At 41.5% G+C, this 15,443-nt stretch overlaps 1 protein-coding gene across 1 annotated transcript; it reads right to left on the bottom strand.

Annotated features, from left to right (window-relative positions):
- Positions 1-13,686: 13,686 nt before the first annotated feature.
- Positions 13,687-15,116, bottom strand: F2R (coagulation factor II (thrombin) receptor). The gene has a single exon (XM_010582842.1). It carries the CDS (start codon positions 15,050-15,052, stop codon positions 13,877-13,879), a length of 1,176 nt encoding a protein of 391 aa, XP_010581144.1. The 5' UTR covers positions 15,053-15,116; the 3' UTR covers positions 13,687-13,876.
- Between the last annotated feature and the right edge of the window lie 327 nt (positions 15,117-15,443).

Raw genomic sequence — 15,443 nt, 5'->3', positions numbered from 1 at the left:
GGCCAGTTCTGTTTAATATCGGTATCAACAATCTGGGTGAGGGGATCAAGTGCACCCTCAGTAAGTTTGCAGATGACACCAAGCTGGGAGGGAGTGTTCATCTGCTTGAAGGTAAAAAGGCTCTACAGAGGGATCTGGACAGGCTGGACCGATGGGCCAAGGCCAATTGTATGAGGTTCAACAAGGCCAAGTGCTGGGTTCTGCACTTGTGTCACAACAACCCCATGCAGTGCTACAGGCTTAGGGAAGAGTGTCTGGAAAGCTGCCTGTTGGAAAAGAACCTGGGGGTGTTAGTTGACGGCCAGCTGAATATGAGCCAGCAGTGTGCCCAGGTGGCCAAGAAGGCCAACAGCATCCTGGCCTGTGTCAGAAATAGTGTGGCCAGCAGGAGCAGGGAGGTGATCGTCCCCCTGTACTGGGCACTGGTGAGGCCGCACCTCGAGTCCTGTGTTCAGTTTTGGGCCCCTCACTACAGGAAACACACCGAGGTGCTGGAGTGTGTCCAGAGAAGGGCAGCCAAGTTGGTGAGGGGCCTGGAGCACAAGTCTTGTGAGGCGTGGCTGAGGGAACTGGGGTGGTTTGGAGAAAAGGAGACTGAGGGAAGACCTTATTGCTCTCTACAACTGCCTGAAAGGAGGCAGAAGCAAGGTGGGTGCTGGTCTCTTCTCCTGAGTAACAAGCGATAGGATGAGAGGAAACAGCCTCAAGTTGCGGCACGGGAGGTTTAGGTTGGGTATTAGGAAAACTTTCTTCACCGAAAGGGTTGTCAAGCACTGGAACAAGCTGCCCAGGCAAGTAGTGCAGTCACCATCCCTGGAGGTATTCAAAAAACACATAGATCTGGCACTTCAGGACATGGTTTAGTGGGCATGGTGGTGTTAGGTTGACGGTTGGACTCAATGATCTTAAAGGTCTTTTCCAACCTAAACAATTCTATGATTATTCTGCAGAATGGTTTATTATCTCAGTTTTTTTCATAATGAATGTAAGGTTCCAGTAGATGTTAATGGATAGTTTCCATCACCTGCATTTCCTGTGGTCCATATATTGTCAATTCATCATAACTATGTTTGAAATAGGAATTGAGAACCTGGCTAATGGGAATTTTTACTCTAAATTTTAAGCATTGAAAATGTCACACTTGATCCTTTACTGGGGTTGGCCTCTAAGGAACTGAGGCTTACAGATTAAGTGGCACACATTGTAACTATTAATTGCTTTCAAAGGGCTTGAAAAGGGTATTTTATTGTGTTTAAATTGGAAGACAGTTATCTCAAAGTGCTTCACAAACTAAAAATACTATCTTTCAGGTAATTCAGAAAAACATTGCATTACTGAATTCTGATATACGACATGATAAAAATTGTGACAAAATATTTTGGGGGATTAAATGGATCTCACTTCATCATGTGCTTTACTAGAGTGACTAGTTATGACTAGAACTGTTCTTTTTTTCTAAAAAAGGACAGGCTTTTGAATTTGGCTGGGAAACATAAGCCTGAATATGATACTTAGAGAACAAAAAAAGGAAAAGCATGAACAGTAGCTCCAGTTTATGCATCCAGGCCCTGAAGAGTCTGTTCTCCTCCCAGAAGTTCAAAGGGACAGATCTCTGTCTTTCAGCATTTTTTTTAATGCAGTTGATTTAATGCTTGTGAAATGTTAAATCCAAATATAAAGATTAAGATATTTTAATTAAAGATACACTACAAGTTTTCCCACCAGTATTTTTAAGCCTGTGATGTGTTCAGTCTGATTAGTGTAGTGGCCACTGGAAGTAGCTGTCTTGTAAGAAGCTACAATACAGTTAGAGTGGTAGAAATGTCTTAGTCCCAATGATAATATTCACTGTTGTTACAGCAAGTAGAATGGCAAGACAGAGAAATTAAATAACTATTTTTTTTCTGGTAGACAAGTGTCAAGAGAGATCAGCATAGTTTGGTTCCTCTGTTCAATCACTGACAACAAACACAAAGGCTGTTGCAAACTACTGTCTATCGGCTTTCTTTTAAGGCAGATGAATTAAGAAAATCTGTGGACCTGATGGTTAATTTGGGTCTGGATCTTACTACAGCTGCATTTCCCACACTGATGCCTGTACATCAGAAACTTAGTTAGGCTGCAGAGCTGCTTATCAAAAGGGCTGTCTATACTGAACCAGTTCTCCCTCCACTGAGCTTCCAAGCCCCAATTAGCATCATCTCCAGAGTAGAATGAAGAGGAGCAAAAGCTGATTATCAGTCAGCTATGTCATGCTGTTGCAAAGAAAAAAAAAAGACAAACACCAGACTAGGTGTAGCAAGAAGAGCACAAAGTGGAAAATGAACCACATCAATGTATTCAGCATCAGCAAAGCCTCAGCTGGAGTATGGTGCCAGCACTGTGTTTCAGGAAAGATGGACAGAACAAAGAGAGCAGTAGAAGTCTTCAAATACATAAAAGATAATTGGGGGTGGGGTGACGGGGCAGGGAAGAAGAAGAAACCAAATAAACAGGCCAGCATCAGATGCTGAGGGAGGTTGTGGAGTCTCCATCACTGAAGGTTTCTGGAAATAGGTTATACAAGCATCAATGAGAATTGATGTAGGGACAGCTGATCCTGCCTTGTGGCAAGCCAATAGACAAATGCTTTCCTGAAAAGCCTTCCTTCTATCCTGTTTTTAGTGACTCTAGCACATGAACATTACTGTTCCTCTACACTCCATAATTGCTGAGATGGGCATATTGCCATGAGATCCCAGAACAGCCTTTGAGAGCTTTATCTGACCCCTAACTTTGCTCCTCTGTACTTATAGCCATAAAGACTACAGAAATGGAATAGCTGAATGTATCCCTCGCCTATAGCAGGACTGAGTGACTCCTGACCCTGCTCAAAGCACATGTCTAGCTATGGATCCATTTATTGTCTTGTAAGCAATTGGACGTTCCTGAAACAGCTGGGCTCTAGAACCAGGAATCAACGTGGGTAGAATGGTTGTGACTAAGCATTTATCAGAGGAAAAGGTTTTCATGGCTATTAACTTTGTTGTGTTACTATACATGTCAGTGATAGCTTTTCTGACTCATTAGGGCAACTGCCATTACACAATAGTCTGAGTAAGCCACTTATTTTGTTCTGGGTAACAATACTGTTAGATGAGTTCATTGATATTTGGCTAGATGATAAAATAAGGACAGAATTGTGAATGTGGACTTGCTGCTATGGCATTTGAAGGCAGGAGGGTTTCTTATGAAATGGTGCTCCTGTGTGCCTCCTGAGCATGTGGTGAAAGAGAAGAGAGAGAACAGGAGTCCTCATACCCAGTGTATGGTGGCAGTCGAAGAAAGGCTTCTCTTTTGGACAGGAGCCCTAAGGGGTGTCCTCTTTACTTGAGGCATCTTGGTTGCTTCCAGAAACTTCAGTGGGAATGGGCTAAATAATTAAATGTCTCCTATCAGCAGAAGCACGCTTGCTTTTTTTCCTTTCACTGTGACTATGGAGGGACTTCAAGATGTGTGCAGAGACTTGGGGATAGGCCTCCCAGGATCTGTGCATTTAAGTAGGAGGAGAGTCTATTTGTGGTATCAGTTGAGAAACCTGCAAGAGTTGCACTTTAGCACATGGTTAAAAGCAGAGCACACCTTCAGCAGGTAAAAGGCTCTGCAGACCTACCCAAGACTGGGGAAAAGAAGGGGAAATCCCTTGAATGCAACAGTGAAAGGATGGCAGTCTCATGGTTATTAATGATTACCATATCCTTGATTTAGATCAAAAGAGAAATTTATTTTATGAACTGGTAGTGTTTCTCTACGATCAACTTTTCCCAGGCCTGCTTATTTGTGGAGTCATAATACAGTGGCAAGAAGCACAGCAAGAATAACATGTGGAAGGAAGTAATCTGCAAAACAGCTTAGTGTTTGGACAGTTATGAAATCATGCTTTCTACCTGGCAGTGAATTTACAGTAGCTATTACACAGTGAGCATTTCTGACACACTTGGCAATGCTGGTCTGTCTTGTGCTGAATCTCACTGAAATTGCAGGGTATAACAACTTGCCTTTAATTAAAGAAACAGTTATACTTGATAGAACTGGCTGCTACACCCTACATACAAGCCCATGATACCAAAACCAAGATAGGTGCAAAATGTGTTGGTGTGACTCCAACAGAAACCTCAGCAACAAAGCCTAGAAAGCTTTTCTGAACACCGACGACACAGCAGGAGCTGTGAGCAGAGAAAGAGAGCCCTGCTCTTCTTTAGGTAATACCTTCAATCTTTTTGCAATTAAAATTTTTAGTGCAATGAACAGAATTGCCACAGTAAACATCCAACTTCATCATTTGTACCTTTCCAGATGGACTGCTTACAGCACTTAATAGGGTTGTAGAATAAGCAGCAAATGTACTATGTGCTGAAATTCGGTTATAAAACCAGGGCTGTGATAACAAGGTGCCCTGGTCATAGTGCAAATCAAGCTGTCCTTACTATGCTCCAGTCAAAACATGTTAGAATTATAGTAGGTTCTTGTCCAATACAACAAGCAAGAGTAAAAAACTCTAAGCAAATTCTTACACTAAGGACAGCAATGCTATTTGTCCCTACTTTTGTCCCAAAGCATTTGTTTGATGAGTTTAAGTAGCTACCACCACCTGCAAGGCCCCTCACATACGATATTTCAACTTCATTTATGAAAGTGATCTCCAGATGTTTTTCCATGTGGTACTTGTTCCCAGTGAACTATTTTGGAAGATCATCCTTAAAATTTCTTCCTTTTGTTGCGTGCAGTCTCATTGCTGCAGAATGTAACTCGTGGGTTGCTAGAGAAGCCCTGGTTTTAGTCTGTGGGGCTGCATGTCTCTATCAGTGTCATTATGAAAAGTGATTGACTCTAGTTGTGGCTCATGAAACATGTGGTTTCTATATTTGAGAGAGGAATACAGGAAATGCCTGTTTGATAGTGCTGCTGTCACAGTTACAACAATGGATTAAAATGAAACTCTGATAAGTGACTAATATATACACAGATATATACACATATAGAAGCTGGGCATGGGGCTGTCAGGGTGGCTCCCCATCTTGCATACACTCCAGAGTGGCTGCACTTTGCGCATCAGCAGCATTTGATAAGATTGCTCTGTAACCCCACGTGCCTGCAGGTCCCAAGCCAGCAGAGAGGGTGAAGCCACCCCAAGGGTGATGCCACCCCTACCACCATGGTCCCACCCTCCTCACATAGTTCCTTCCCCCTCCTCTCCCATTGTAAGGTCTGATGCAGGTTGTTCCTGTTAGGAGAGGAGTAAACCTGGGCTGTTTGTACATTGTCATGCAGGAAGATGAGATGCTGAAGGAAAGCTGGAGGCAGGTAGGCTTTTTTCTTTGGCACTGTGACAAAGAGATGTTATTCCTCAGGAAAAGGAAAGTCCTAAATTAGCCTATCCAAGGCCACTTACATAGGCAAACCTACACGTTTTTAAGCAGGAGAACCTCATTTGCTGTCTCATTAAGCTAAGTCCTGTTTCCTCTCACCAGAGGTGGCTAAATCTTAATGAAGTCTTGTAAAACTCTGGAGCTGTGCCTGGTTTCTGGCACAGGCAAGGCTGGCACCTGCCTATTAGTGGGGGCAGCAAAAATCCTTGCCCTGCATACGCTAGAGGAAGCCCAGGCTCTGCCTGGCCCAAGCACCCTCAGGCATGGCTGTCCCTGTGCTTGGGGCCAGAGGCTGGGCTGAGCCCCAGAAAAACGTGAGGCACAGGCTTGCTTGCTGCGCACCCCAGAGCTTTTACGCTGCTGCATGTGAGAGCCCAGTCTGTAGCAGAGAGCTTCAGCCATGGGGATGGAGGAAGGTGGAGGCTGCCTTCATCCTGCCTACCCTTCCCCTTCCTCCTCAGTTTGGGTGTGGGGCTGCGCTCATGAGAGTTGGGCAGGTGAGTGATTGAAGGGCTGGGACAGCCGAACCACAGCTGCAGAGGCACCCGCTGCCACCCCAGCTGTCCCCAGGGACCTGAAGGCTGCTTGTCCCCAGCGTGAGCTTGGGGAGGTGACACTGGGCCGGGTGCACGAAGCTCTCAACGTAGCTGCAAATTGGCTGCCTGCTCTGCTGAGAAGAATCTCGCTAGTTTTGCAAGAATAGCTTGGCCTTTCTTTAACGGTTTTGAAAATCATGACAATTAAAGAAAATTTAAGATACCATTTAAATTCCAGTATCACTGAACAGCCACTGCAGGTACCTCTCTCCCTTGAGCACCTGGCTAAGCATGCAAAAGTTAAATGGAAGACACTGTTAATACCTTTGTTGAGTTTCCTGTATATTCATAAGGGAATTGTAACCCTCATCTCTAGGCAATGCTTCTACAGACCTCAGTTTTACCTCCAGTCAAAAAATAGCACTGAATGGAGAAGTAGCTTCTCCTTGATGCTGCTCTTTGCTCAGTTTGGTTTTACTTGCTAGTCCGGAAGGAGGCAGTGAGGTGAGGAAAGAAGAAAAACCCCATCTTGTTTCATTAGAGTACAAACAGGAGATACTCTGATCAAGCAAAGATAAAATATTTTGCTCAAAATAGCAATAGCTCTTGATGACTGATTTTCAAGTTAGGAAATATTTTCACTGCTTTAACAGAACATGTCAGTAGTTGTATAGAGTCTGCCGCGCTACTGATCTTAGTTTAGAAACTAAGATAAGAAAATACAAACCTGAAAAACTACCCAGAATGGTTTAAAGTACCCCAAACATTGTCTTTTTTCTCCCACCACAATGTATCCATTGGGCTAATGAAAAATAATATCCCTTTAGACAAGCCTGTCTCTTAAAGAGTCTTAATATTTTAAATGTAATTTTGAAAGAATTTTCATTAATAAAACTCAGTACCTTTGATGCAGAGATATAAAAAGCTTAGAAATATTTTAATTTAACCATTTAATGAAAAATGTCCACATAGTTCACAGCAAATTTACGAATATGTTTCAACTAGTGAGGGAAGTGCAGTAAGTCGCTCCTTTCAAAAATTTTTACTGACGATAATATCCAAATAAAAATAGGAAAAAAATGTCAAAGTAAAGTAAGAGATCTAAGCTGAATTTCAGAGCCTCTGTAAATGTAATTTTCAGTGGTAGGAGTAATATTTTCTTGGTCATCCCTAGCTTGAGTTTAAGTAATAGAAAGCAGAATCTTCAGCAGCATGTTTTTCATTTTCTTGGACATTAAAGCTGTGATAACTAAGTAGATGTATTATATTCTTTGCTGGGTAGAATTGCATGTACCTCTTAGAGTCAGCAAAGGTGGAGACTAAAAAAAAGTGTAAAAATAAATTGAAAGAAATTCTACAAGTGGCACTGATATACAGGTTTATTTCTTATGTGACCTATAGGAAAAGCATGCAAGAAAAATATTCTTGGAATTATTCTGAAGGCGGGAGATTTATTAGCACTTGAACAGGCTGATAAAACAATGTAAAAGTTTGGGTAACAACATTTTCTCCCTCCCTTTCTCTGTTCTTCCCCATCTGGGACTGAGTTCTCAGTACTATGTGCTTTAGGCATCTGTAAAGCTTTATCCACATACATCCTATGCAATTATTCCAGTTATCCTAGGTGACCTGATTTTTGAACTTAACAAATTTCTTGCATTTCATGGTTCCTGGAAAACATGTCAGATGTGAGTGGTACCACTTTACACAAGTCTGCTGCAGGCAAGAACACATCTTCTTCCATTTGGCTTTGCAATAATATTGATGAGCAATGGAAGATTGGAATAGGAAGTAAAAATTGTTCATTGTAAAAAAGAAAAGAGAGGAGGAAAATCACAAGAGTGACTGTATCAGAAAAGAAACATTTAAATCAGTGGGTTAAGTTGTAATGAGTAAAGACTAACTAGTTGACAGTAAAACCCGTGTAATTTGAAAGCAGATCCCCAAGGCACCTTGCTGTGAGGAGGACTGTGTGGGATATTGTCTTGGACAAGAAACACTCAGCATTTAGGGATGTTTCAGTAAACAGGACATTATAGTAGGAGGTGGCAGTGACGAAACGCACCCTCCGGAGCTGGACGCCTGTTTCTAATTAAGTGTCGTTCTGTGGGAAAGGAAGCAGACTCTTACAGCATGTGTTCAGCAGCATCACTTCCCATCAGTGGTACCACTGGCTTCTGTACCACTGTACCCCCTTCTAGCAGGTACACAGGGTTGAAGGGAGGCTCCACACCTGCTGGAACATAAGCTGAGTGGATGGACTTCAGTGTCTGGCTGAAACAAAGATTTAAAAGGTTTGGTCTTAGGATCCTATCATGCTTCCTGTATTGCTGATGGTGATTGCGCTTTCCTGTTTATAAGCCAAAAATCTGAATTATTTAAACATACAACTGAAAAAAAAAAAAAGAGAACACTATAAGGAGCCAACAGTGATACAATATTTGTAATCTGGCTCTGAACATCTGCTCAGTTATTTTCCTTTTCTGTGTTCAGGCTTCTGAAGGAAGCAGCAGTGTCCTGCCTGCCATCTCTAGCTCAGTCAAAGGGAGCAACATGGCAAGCCAGTGTGAGAAGGAGGATGAGCTGGGAGAGCCCTGTACCGAGGCCCTGTGGCACTGCCTTCACCGCTGCCTCGGCAAATGCTGCCCCATACACGAGGATGAAAAAAACACACATAAGAACTTCCCAAGGATTACTGCCTGTAGTATGTAATAGTGCAGCACAAAAATATCCCAAAGACCCCAAATTCCTAACACAAACCCCAAACCTGATCAAACAAAGGTAAGGAGAGTGATTTTTCCCAGTCTTACTACAGAATGAAGATGGATTTGCTCAATTTCATTAATTTTTATTTTGGTGAGGGAACACCAAACCAGATTTTCACTGTAGGTTGTCTTCATCAACTCTGACCTTGATGGAGTTATGTTGCTGTGTGCCATGTATTTGAGCTTAGTGCCATGCTTTAAATGTCAGGCCTTTTTTTTTTAGGAGAGAAGCTTGTTTGTGGTGCTACAGGCACCACTATTATAAGGCTGGTATAAGGCACAAAGGTAAGAGAAATTATTCCCCATAACTTTGCTGAACCTTTTTACAGGTTCTTTTTAAAATACTGTCACCCACTTTTCCAACACATTTTCAATACTTTTTCACCTTTCCAAATCCACATTTTTTTTAGAGGGCTAATCAGTATTTCACAGTTCAGTGTGATGTTCAGATCTGGTTCCTTATGGTTTCCCCCCCAACAAGCCAAATTAACAACAGCCATACCTAGTTATTTTAATGCTCTCTAGTGTTGACTTGGATTATAGCATGTTATTTGTTCAGCTTCTCCAGCTGTATTAGCTATCACTATACCATTTCTATAGCACTTGCAAAATACAAAATGCCATGAAAAAGCACTTACGTGGGTTATTAATTTTAAACGTGTGAGAGGTTTCATTCATTTTAAATACGTGAGAGGTCTCATTAATTTTTTAATTTGCTCAGCATCTTGCAAGATCAAACTGTAATCAGATCAAAAAAGATGAAAATGATCAATAAAAAGGCCTTACCCAGGAATTGACTTAAATATTGCACCCAGCACACCAGGCCCTTCTCTTTCCTCCCCCAGCTCTTGGAGAGCTCTGGTGCAAAGCCATAGCTGGTGATCGGCTAGCCAGCTTCTACACTCTTTGTATTTCTGGATCCTGTCTCAAGTAGGGAGAGATCCCATGGCCTGATCCAGTTTGCCTGATGCAAACCATTGTGAACCATGCTCATATTTCTGGTTAGGATTCAACTAAATAGGGAAACAGAGCTGACAGCCAGCAGAACATACTTTGTCTGCAGTCAGGCTGCAGGGAGCAGGTTGTAAGGCAGATGCATGCTTGGCATTAACTGATGAAATGCTTCTAGTGCGAACGCAGCAATCCCTGCAAAATCCTTGCCACGCTAAATTATGCAAACCTTCCCCTGTGAAATAAGTTATACCAATCACAGCTGCTATATGAGGTGTTTTGCCAACAGAAACCATGCTGATTACAAATCTTGCCCTTGCCAGTATTGCCTCAACATGAAGCTGGCATATCTGGAATATTAGCAAGCTTTCTCATGTATGTTTAGTGCCTGACACCTTCTCATCTCCAAATGTTGTTTGTTAGCTTGCTTCATACAGCAAATGATGCAGCTTAACCCTGACATTATGAAAAAAAAAAACCCAAAATGAGGAGGAGATGGAATGGGTGAAACAGCAAGTAACATTAATGGGCTTCATTTCTTTTGGTCAGATTTTTACTGCTTCCCTTTCCCCTTGAAACAAAAGGTTCATTTTCTTTCCCAGCTAGCAGCGCAAGGGTGCATCAAGCATGAAGAGATGGTTAGGTTTTCCTGTTAGCTTAAGCATTCAGTCTAAATTGCAGTGCTCTTGTAGTTCAGTTTCCTCAAAAGCTTACCACATTGTGCTTTGCTGTGTGGCCATGCTCAGTAGTTATAACCTATTTTGCAGATGCTGTTTGTGCCTGAGGTTGGCTCCATAAACGGCTGCTTGAGCAGGTCTTGCCCTTCTTCTTGCCATCAAATACAGCAGCAAAACAGAGACTCATAACTGTAGCATGTTCCAACTAACCAGTTGCACAGAAATGCCAAATTCAGAAAGAGTTGAGCTGCCACTGCCTTGGTATGAGACTCCTCCAGTCACATAGCAGTTTGCTTCTTTTTGCAATCCAATTGAGCTGAAGCCTCAACAAAATATAAACAGAAAGCAGAGGTATGACACTAGGTGTGAGAGCTTAAAAGGAGGAATAACTGTTAATGCTGCATTTGCTATGAAAAGGTGACATTTGCTGTATGTTTTATGCTGTGTGGTAATTTTGTTAATCACCTCTCCGTATTTAGCAGGCTAGCAAGAAGCTTGCTAGAAGCACTTGCAGAGCATCAATATAAATAGCATGCGTATGCATGTATCATTGAACGGTTTGGGTTGGAAGGGACCTTTGAAGGTCATCTAGTCCAACCCCCTGCAAGGAGCAGGGACATCTTCAACCAGATCAGGCTGCTCAGAGCCCCATCCAACCTGACCATGAACACTTCCAGGGATGGGGCATCCACAACCTCCCTGGGCAACCTGCTCCAGTGTCTCACTACCCTAATTGTAAAAAAAATTCTTCCTTATATCTGATCTAAACTTACTCTCTTTCGGATCAAAATCATTACTCCTTGTCCTGTCACTGCAGGCCCTGGTAAAAAGTCTCAGTCCTTCTCTTAAGTCCCCTTTAAGTATTAAAAAGTCACTATAAGGTCTCCCCGGAGCCTTCTCTTCTTCAGGCTGAACAACCCCAACTCTCTCAGCCTGTCCTCACAGGAGAGGTGTTCCACCCCTCTGATCACTTCTGTGGCCCTCCTCTGGACCTGCTCCAACAGGTCCATGTCTTTCCTGTGCTGAGGACCCCAGAGCCGGACACATGCTGGTGTACTCCAGGTGGGGTCTCACCAGAGTGGAGCAGAGGGGCAGAATCAAGTCCCTCGACCTGCAGGCCACGCTTCTTTTGATGCAGCCCAGGATATGGTTGGCTTTCTGGGCTGTAAGCACACGTTGCTGGCTCAGGTCCAGCTTTTCATCCACCAGTACCCCCAAGTCCTTCTCTGCAGGGCTGCTCTCAATCCCTTCACCCCCCAGCCGGTGTTGATACCAGGGGTTGCCCTGATCCAGGTGCAGGACCTTGTACTTGTCTTTTTGTTGAACTTCATGAAGTTTGCATGGGCCCCCTCCTCAAGCCTGTCAAGTGTTGCATTTTCAAACATGCATAGGCAACCTAAAGATACTTTCCAAAGGCAACTTCAGCATTTTAGCTCATTACCAAGAAGTCAGGAAGTCTACTTAGGTTTGTCAGTCCTTTTTATTTAAAGGTTCTGTGGTGTAATTGCCTTTCTTATTTTTTTATTTTTTTTTCACTTGCATGCAAGCCGGATCATCAGCAAACCCAACTTCAGCAGTGTGTGTGGCAGAGCTGGGATACTGGTTTACAAACATGCATAAAATCTTTTTTAGTCATTCTTATTCAGGATCTTTTTGATGCTCTTAGCCATGAGGATAAACAGCTGCATTCACCCCTCTCATTTTTTCACCCTATAAGGTAGGAAGAAGTTGCTCATTTGCAAATGTTCTCGAGCACACAGAGGTTACAAGTGAAACCACCCAAGCACAGAGCAAAACCACATAAATAATCGCTATGATTGCCGTGCTGTTTTCCACGTACATTTCCTTCCACCCTAGCATGTAATACTGCCCCTTGCAAAGCAGACTAGACAGTCCCTTTTGGCTACCTAAAAAACCCCCACTGTCATGAAACAAAACATTGTGACATTGAAACAAATTCCAACCATGTAATAGATCTAAAGAGCAGTCCCCCAGCTTGTAACTACATAAAGCACAGAGGTAATTTCTTCTGCCAGCAAGAAGTGGATGTTCGTAGTCTTAAGATGCATTTGGATTTTGCTGAATACCAAAACTACCCCTAATATGACATTAAAGAAAATGAGAATGTAACTGAGTATGTCTCTTGAACATTTGTGGGGGTTTAGCCTTTCTAACTCCATATACATGTATTTTTAGTGCTCATGTACTTAGAAATTAGCAAATACTTGAGAACAAAAATATAGACCGTGGTAATACAATACTTAATTATACTTAGGTCCATCAAGGAACAGACACAAATCGACAAGAGATCATGGTCAGAAAGAAGTTTCTCACTGTCACACTGTACTGCAAAAAGATTAGGTTTCTCACCCTTTGTGCTGGACTGAAGACATCTTTTAAACATCGCTGTACTTCTTGGCAGATTCCTATGGCAAATCCTACATTAACTAAATCCCTACTTAATTTGATTTCCATTTTTGTGTACAGTCCTATTACCTACACGATTGTTTCTAAAACTGAGTTCCTGTTATTCAGCTTTAGCCTCCCTTGTAGTAAAAGAATGCTACATAAAATGAAGTTGGCTATTGGGCTTTGTACCACAGCAATTTTAGTAGATGTGAACACAATGTAAAACATAAAAAACATCCAGACTTGGCAGAGATAAAGGATATTTCCAAGTCCTAAACACGTGCATGATGATTAATCACATACACAAAAGCACACATTTGCAAACTCTGTAACAAGATGATGAATACGGCTTTTTCAGTATATTTTCTGGAGAGCCATTCAACATTGATTTATTGTGAAATAAAATTTCGCAATTTTTTGTGAAATAAATCATGAAAAATACTGCATTCCTAACCAAGATGCGTAGCGTACACTAATGGTAGAAACACCAAAGGAAAAGCTAGTTCTAGCTGCTGAGAATTATCTCCCCTGACACACTGCACCAATCAACAGCTGTATTTCAGTTGCTTACATTCCTAGAACCATACAGTCTGTTTTGAAGTGGAATATATAAAAATGTAAAATAAAGTTTCAGTGTCCAAGATGCAAAATAATGCTAAGAAAATGAATTTTACACACAATTCCAGAAATAATGCCAATTAGGAAAAAAAAAAAAAAGCCTGGAAAGATATTTTCACTTTCCTCAGGAAGTACTGGATAGATGGAATGGTTCCATAAGTAAGAATTTAATCAACCTGATGCAGTTCAAAATCTTAAAATGGAATTTCATAAAACCCCTGCAATAAACTGAACTAACAATGCAAAGGATTTGTCTGAAAAAAAAGTAGTTTATTTGAAAAACACTCAACAACTATTATGAAGAAATTACTTTTCCCCTCTACATTAACCTATTTACATATACTGTATATATACATATACAGAGTTATTTGAATCGTGCATTACTATAATGAATCCATAGAACTATGTATTGTACAACAAGTTGGTTTAAGGTTTTGCATTTCTTGGATATAATACAGGGGTTTTTTTGTCTGAAATAGTCTAAGAATTAAGCATGTGTAAGACACGTTATCTCAATGCATTGCTAGTAATTTCCTGTAGACACTGTTATTCACATTAGTAGAGCACGTAGCCCTTCTACTTGTGGTAGACACTGACTGGCCACTACTGTTACTACTGTTAGGATCTAAAGTCTTTTTACAGTTGAAGAGACTGAAAAATTGTCTCTGATACTGAGAAGAAGCATAGTAGTAAATAAAAGGGTCAATGCAACAGCTAATGCTGCTGATACAAACACAGAGTAGATAGGCAAAGTAGAGATACTCTAAGCTGTTATCATAAGAAAAATGGATATAATGAATTAATAGGAGGACATTTGTTGGTCCAAAGCAAATAACAAAAACAGAAAAAACAGCCACACACAAGAGCAAGGCACGTGTCTTCTTATTTTGTTTTGCAACAATGGTAGAAGAACTAAGACATCGAATGATACACACGTAACAGACAGTAGAAATTATAAATGGCACTACAAAAAACACAGAAGAGAAGATGGAGAAGAAGTGGAGGTAATAGCCATGAAGTTCAGATTCTCTTAGCACATCGTGACAAGTAGTTATATTTAACTTGGGTATTTCCATTGTTTGCTCTCTGATGAGAAAAGGTATAACACCAATTATTGCTACAAGCCATATGATGAAACAAATCAGCGAGGCACGTGTTAATGTACGCCACCCAAGAGACTGCATGGGATACACCACCGCTAAGAAGCGATCGAAGCTTATGCTCGTCATAAGCATTATTGAACAGTACATGTTACAGTAGAAGGCAGCAGTGATGAAACGGCACATCTGAGGTCCAAAAACCCAGTCGTTTCCAGAAAAGTGATAAGCAATCTTAAAAGGAAGCACACTTACAAACAGGACATCTGCAAGGGCCAAATTCAGCATGTACACTACAGCTGGCTTTTCAATTTTCATTTTTTTCAGAAACACGAGTATCGCTGTAATGTTCAGAGGGAGACTCAGCACAAGCACTAAGGTGTAAACTGAAGGAACAAAACGCGTCAGCCACGGACTCGTGAGGTATCTTGCTGTCTGCACTGACACTGTTCGTTGTTCACGCAGGAACGATCCAGTCTGATTGGTGGCTCCGGATCCAACGTCCAAGTCATTTTCAGTATCACCTTCAGTAGGTATAGGGTCATCCTGGTGACTTATAAAAGAGAGTACAAAACTTCTGACCCGTGGCATACTGCTGTTAATGTGGGGAGGCTGAAAAATAATAAAGTATTACGATTAATAAGCAATATTTACATGCTATCGGGAAAAAAAAAAAAACCTCTCAAAAAGGAAAGCTAAGATCATATTAGCAACACAAAATAATGTTAATTCCTGATTCAAAGTACAGACTGCCTGAAGATGTTAGTTAGTCCAGCCCTTTTTATTTTAGTTCCTGTTACAAGTTTGGATAAGATGTCCTCCTTTGTCTCTTGTCTCGTAGCTTGGAAGCTTCTTATGGTAGAGACTCTCTCTGTGCTTAAGAACCCAATCTCATCTATGTTCTCTTCAGGCTACTTTAACACAAATACAGCAGTAAATTTGCCACCCTTGAACTGCCTTTGCCAGACCCTTCATACAGGTT

This window comes from Haliaeetus leucocephalus, unplaced genomic scaffold (genome assembly GCF_000737465.1).
Source record: "Haliaeetus leucocephalus isolate CR32 unplaced genomic scaffold, Haliaeetus_leucocephalus-4.0 Scaffold849, whole genome shotgun sequence".
Classification (NCBI taxonomy): domain Eukaryota; kingdom Metazoa; phylum Chordata; class Aves; order Accipitriformes; family Accipitridae; genus Haliaeetus; species Haliaeetus leucocephalus.
The sequence above is the reverse complement of the archived record's forward strand: the minus strand, read 5'-3'. Positions and strand labels throughout refer to the sequence as shown.

Bases quoted from the DNA above. Each gene is read 5' to 3' on its own strand.
- F2R (XM_010582842.1), bottom strand. From the start codon at position 15,052: ATGCCACGGGTCAGAAGTTTTGTACTCTCTTTTATAAGTCACCAGGAT.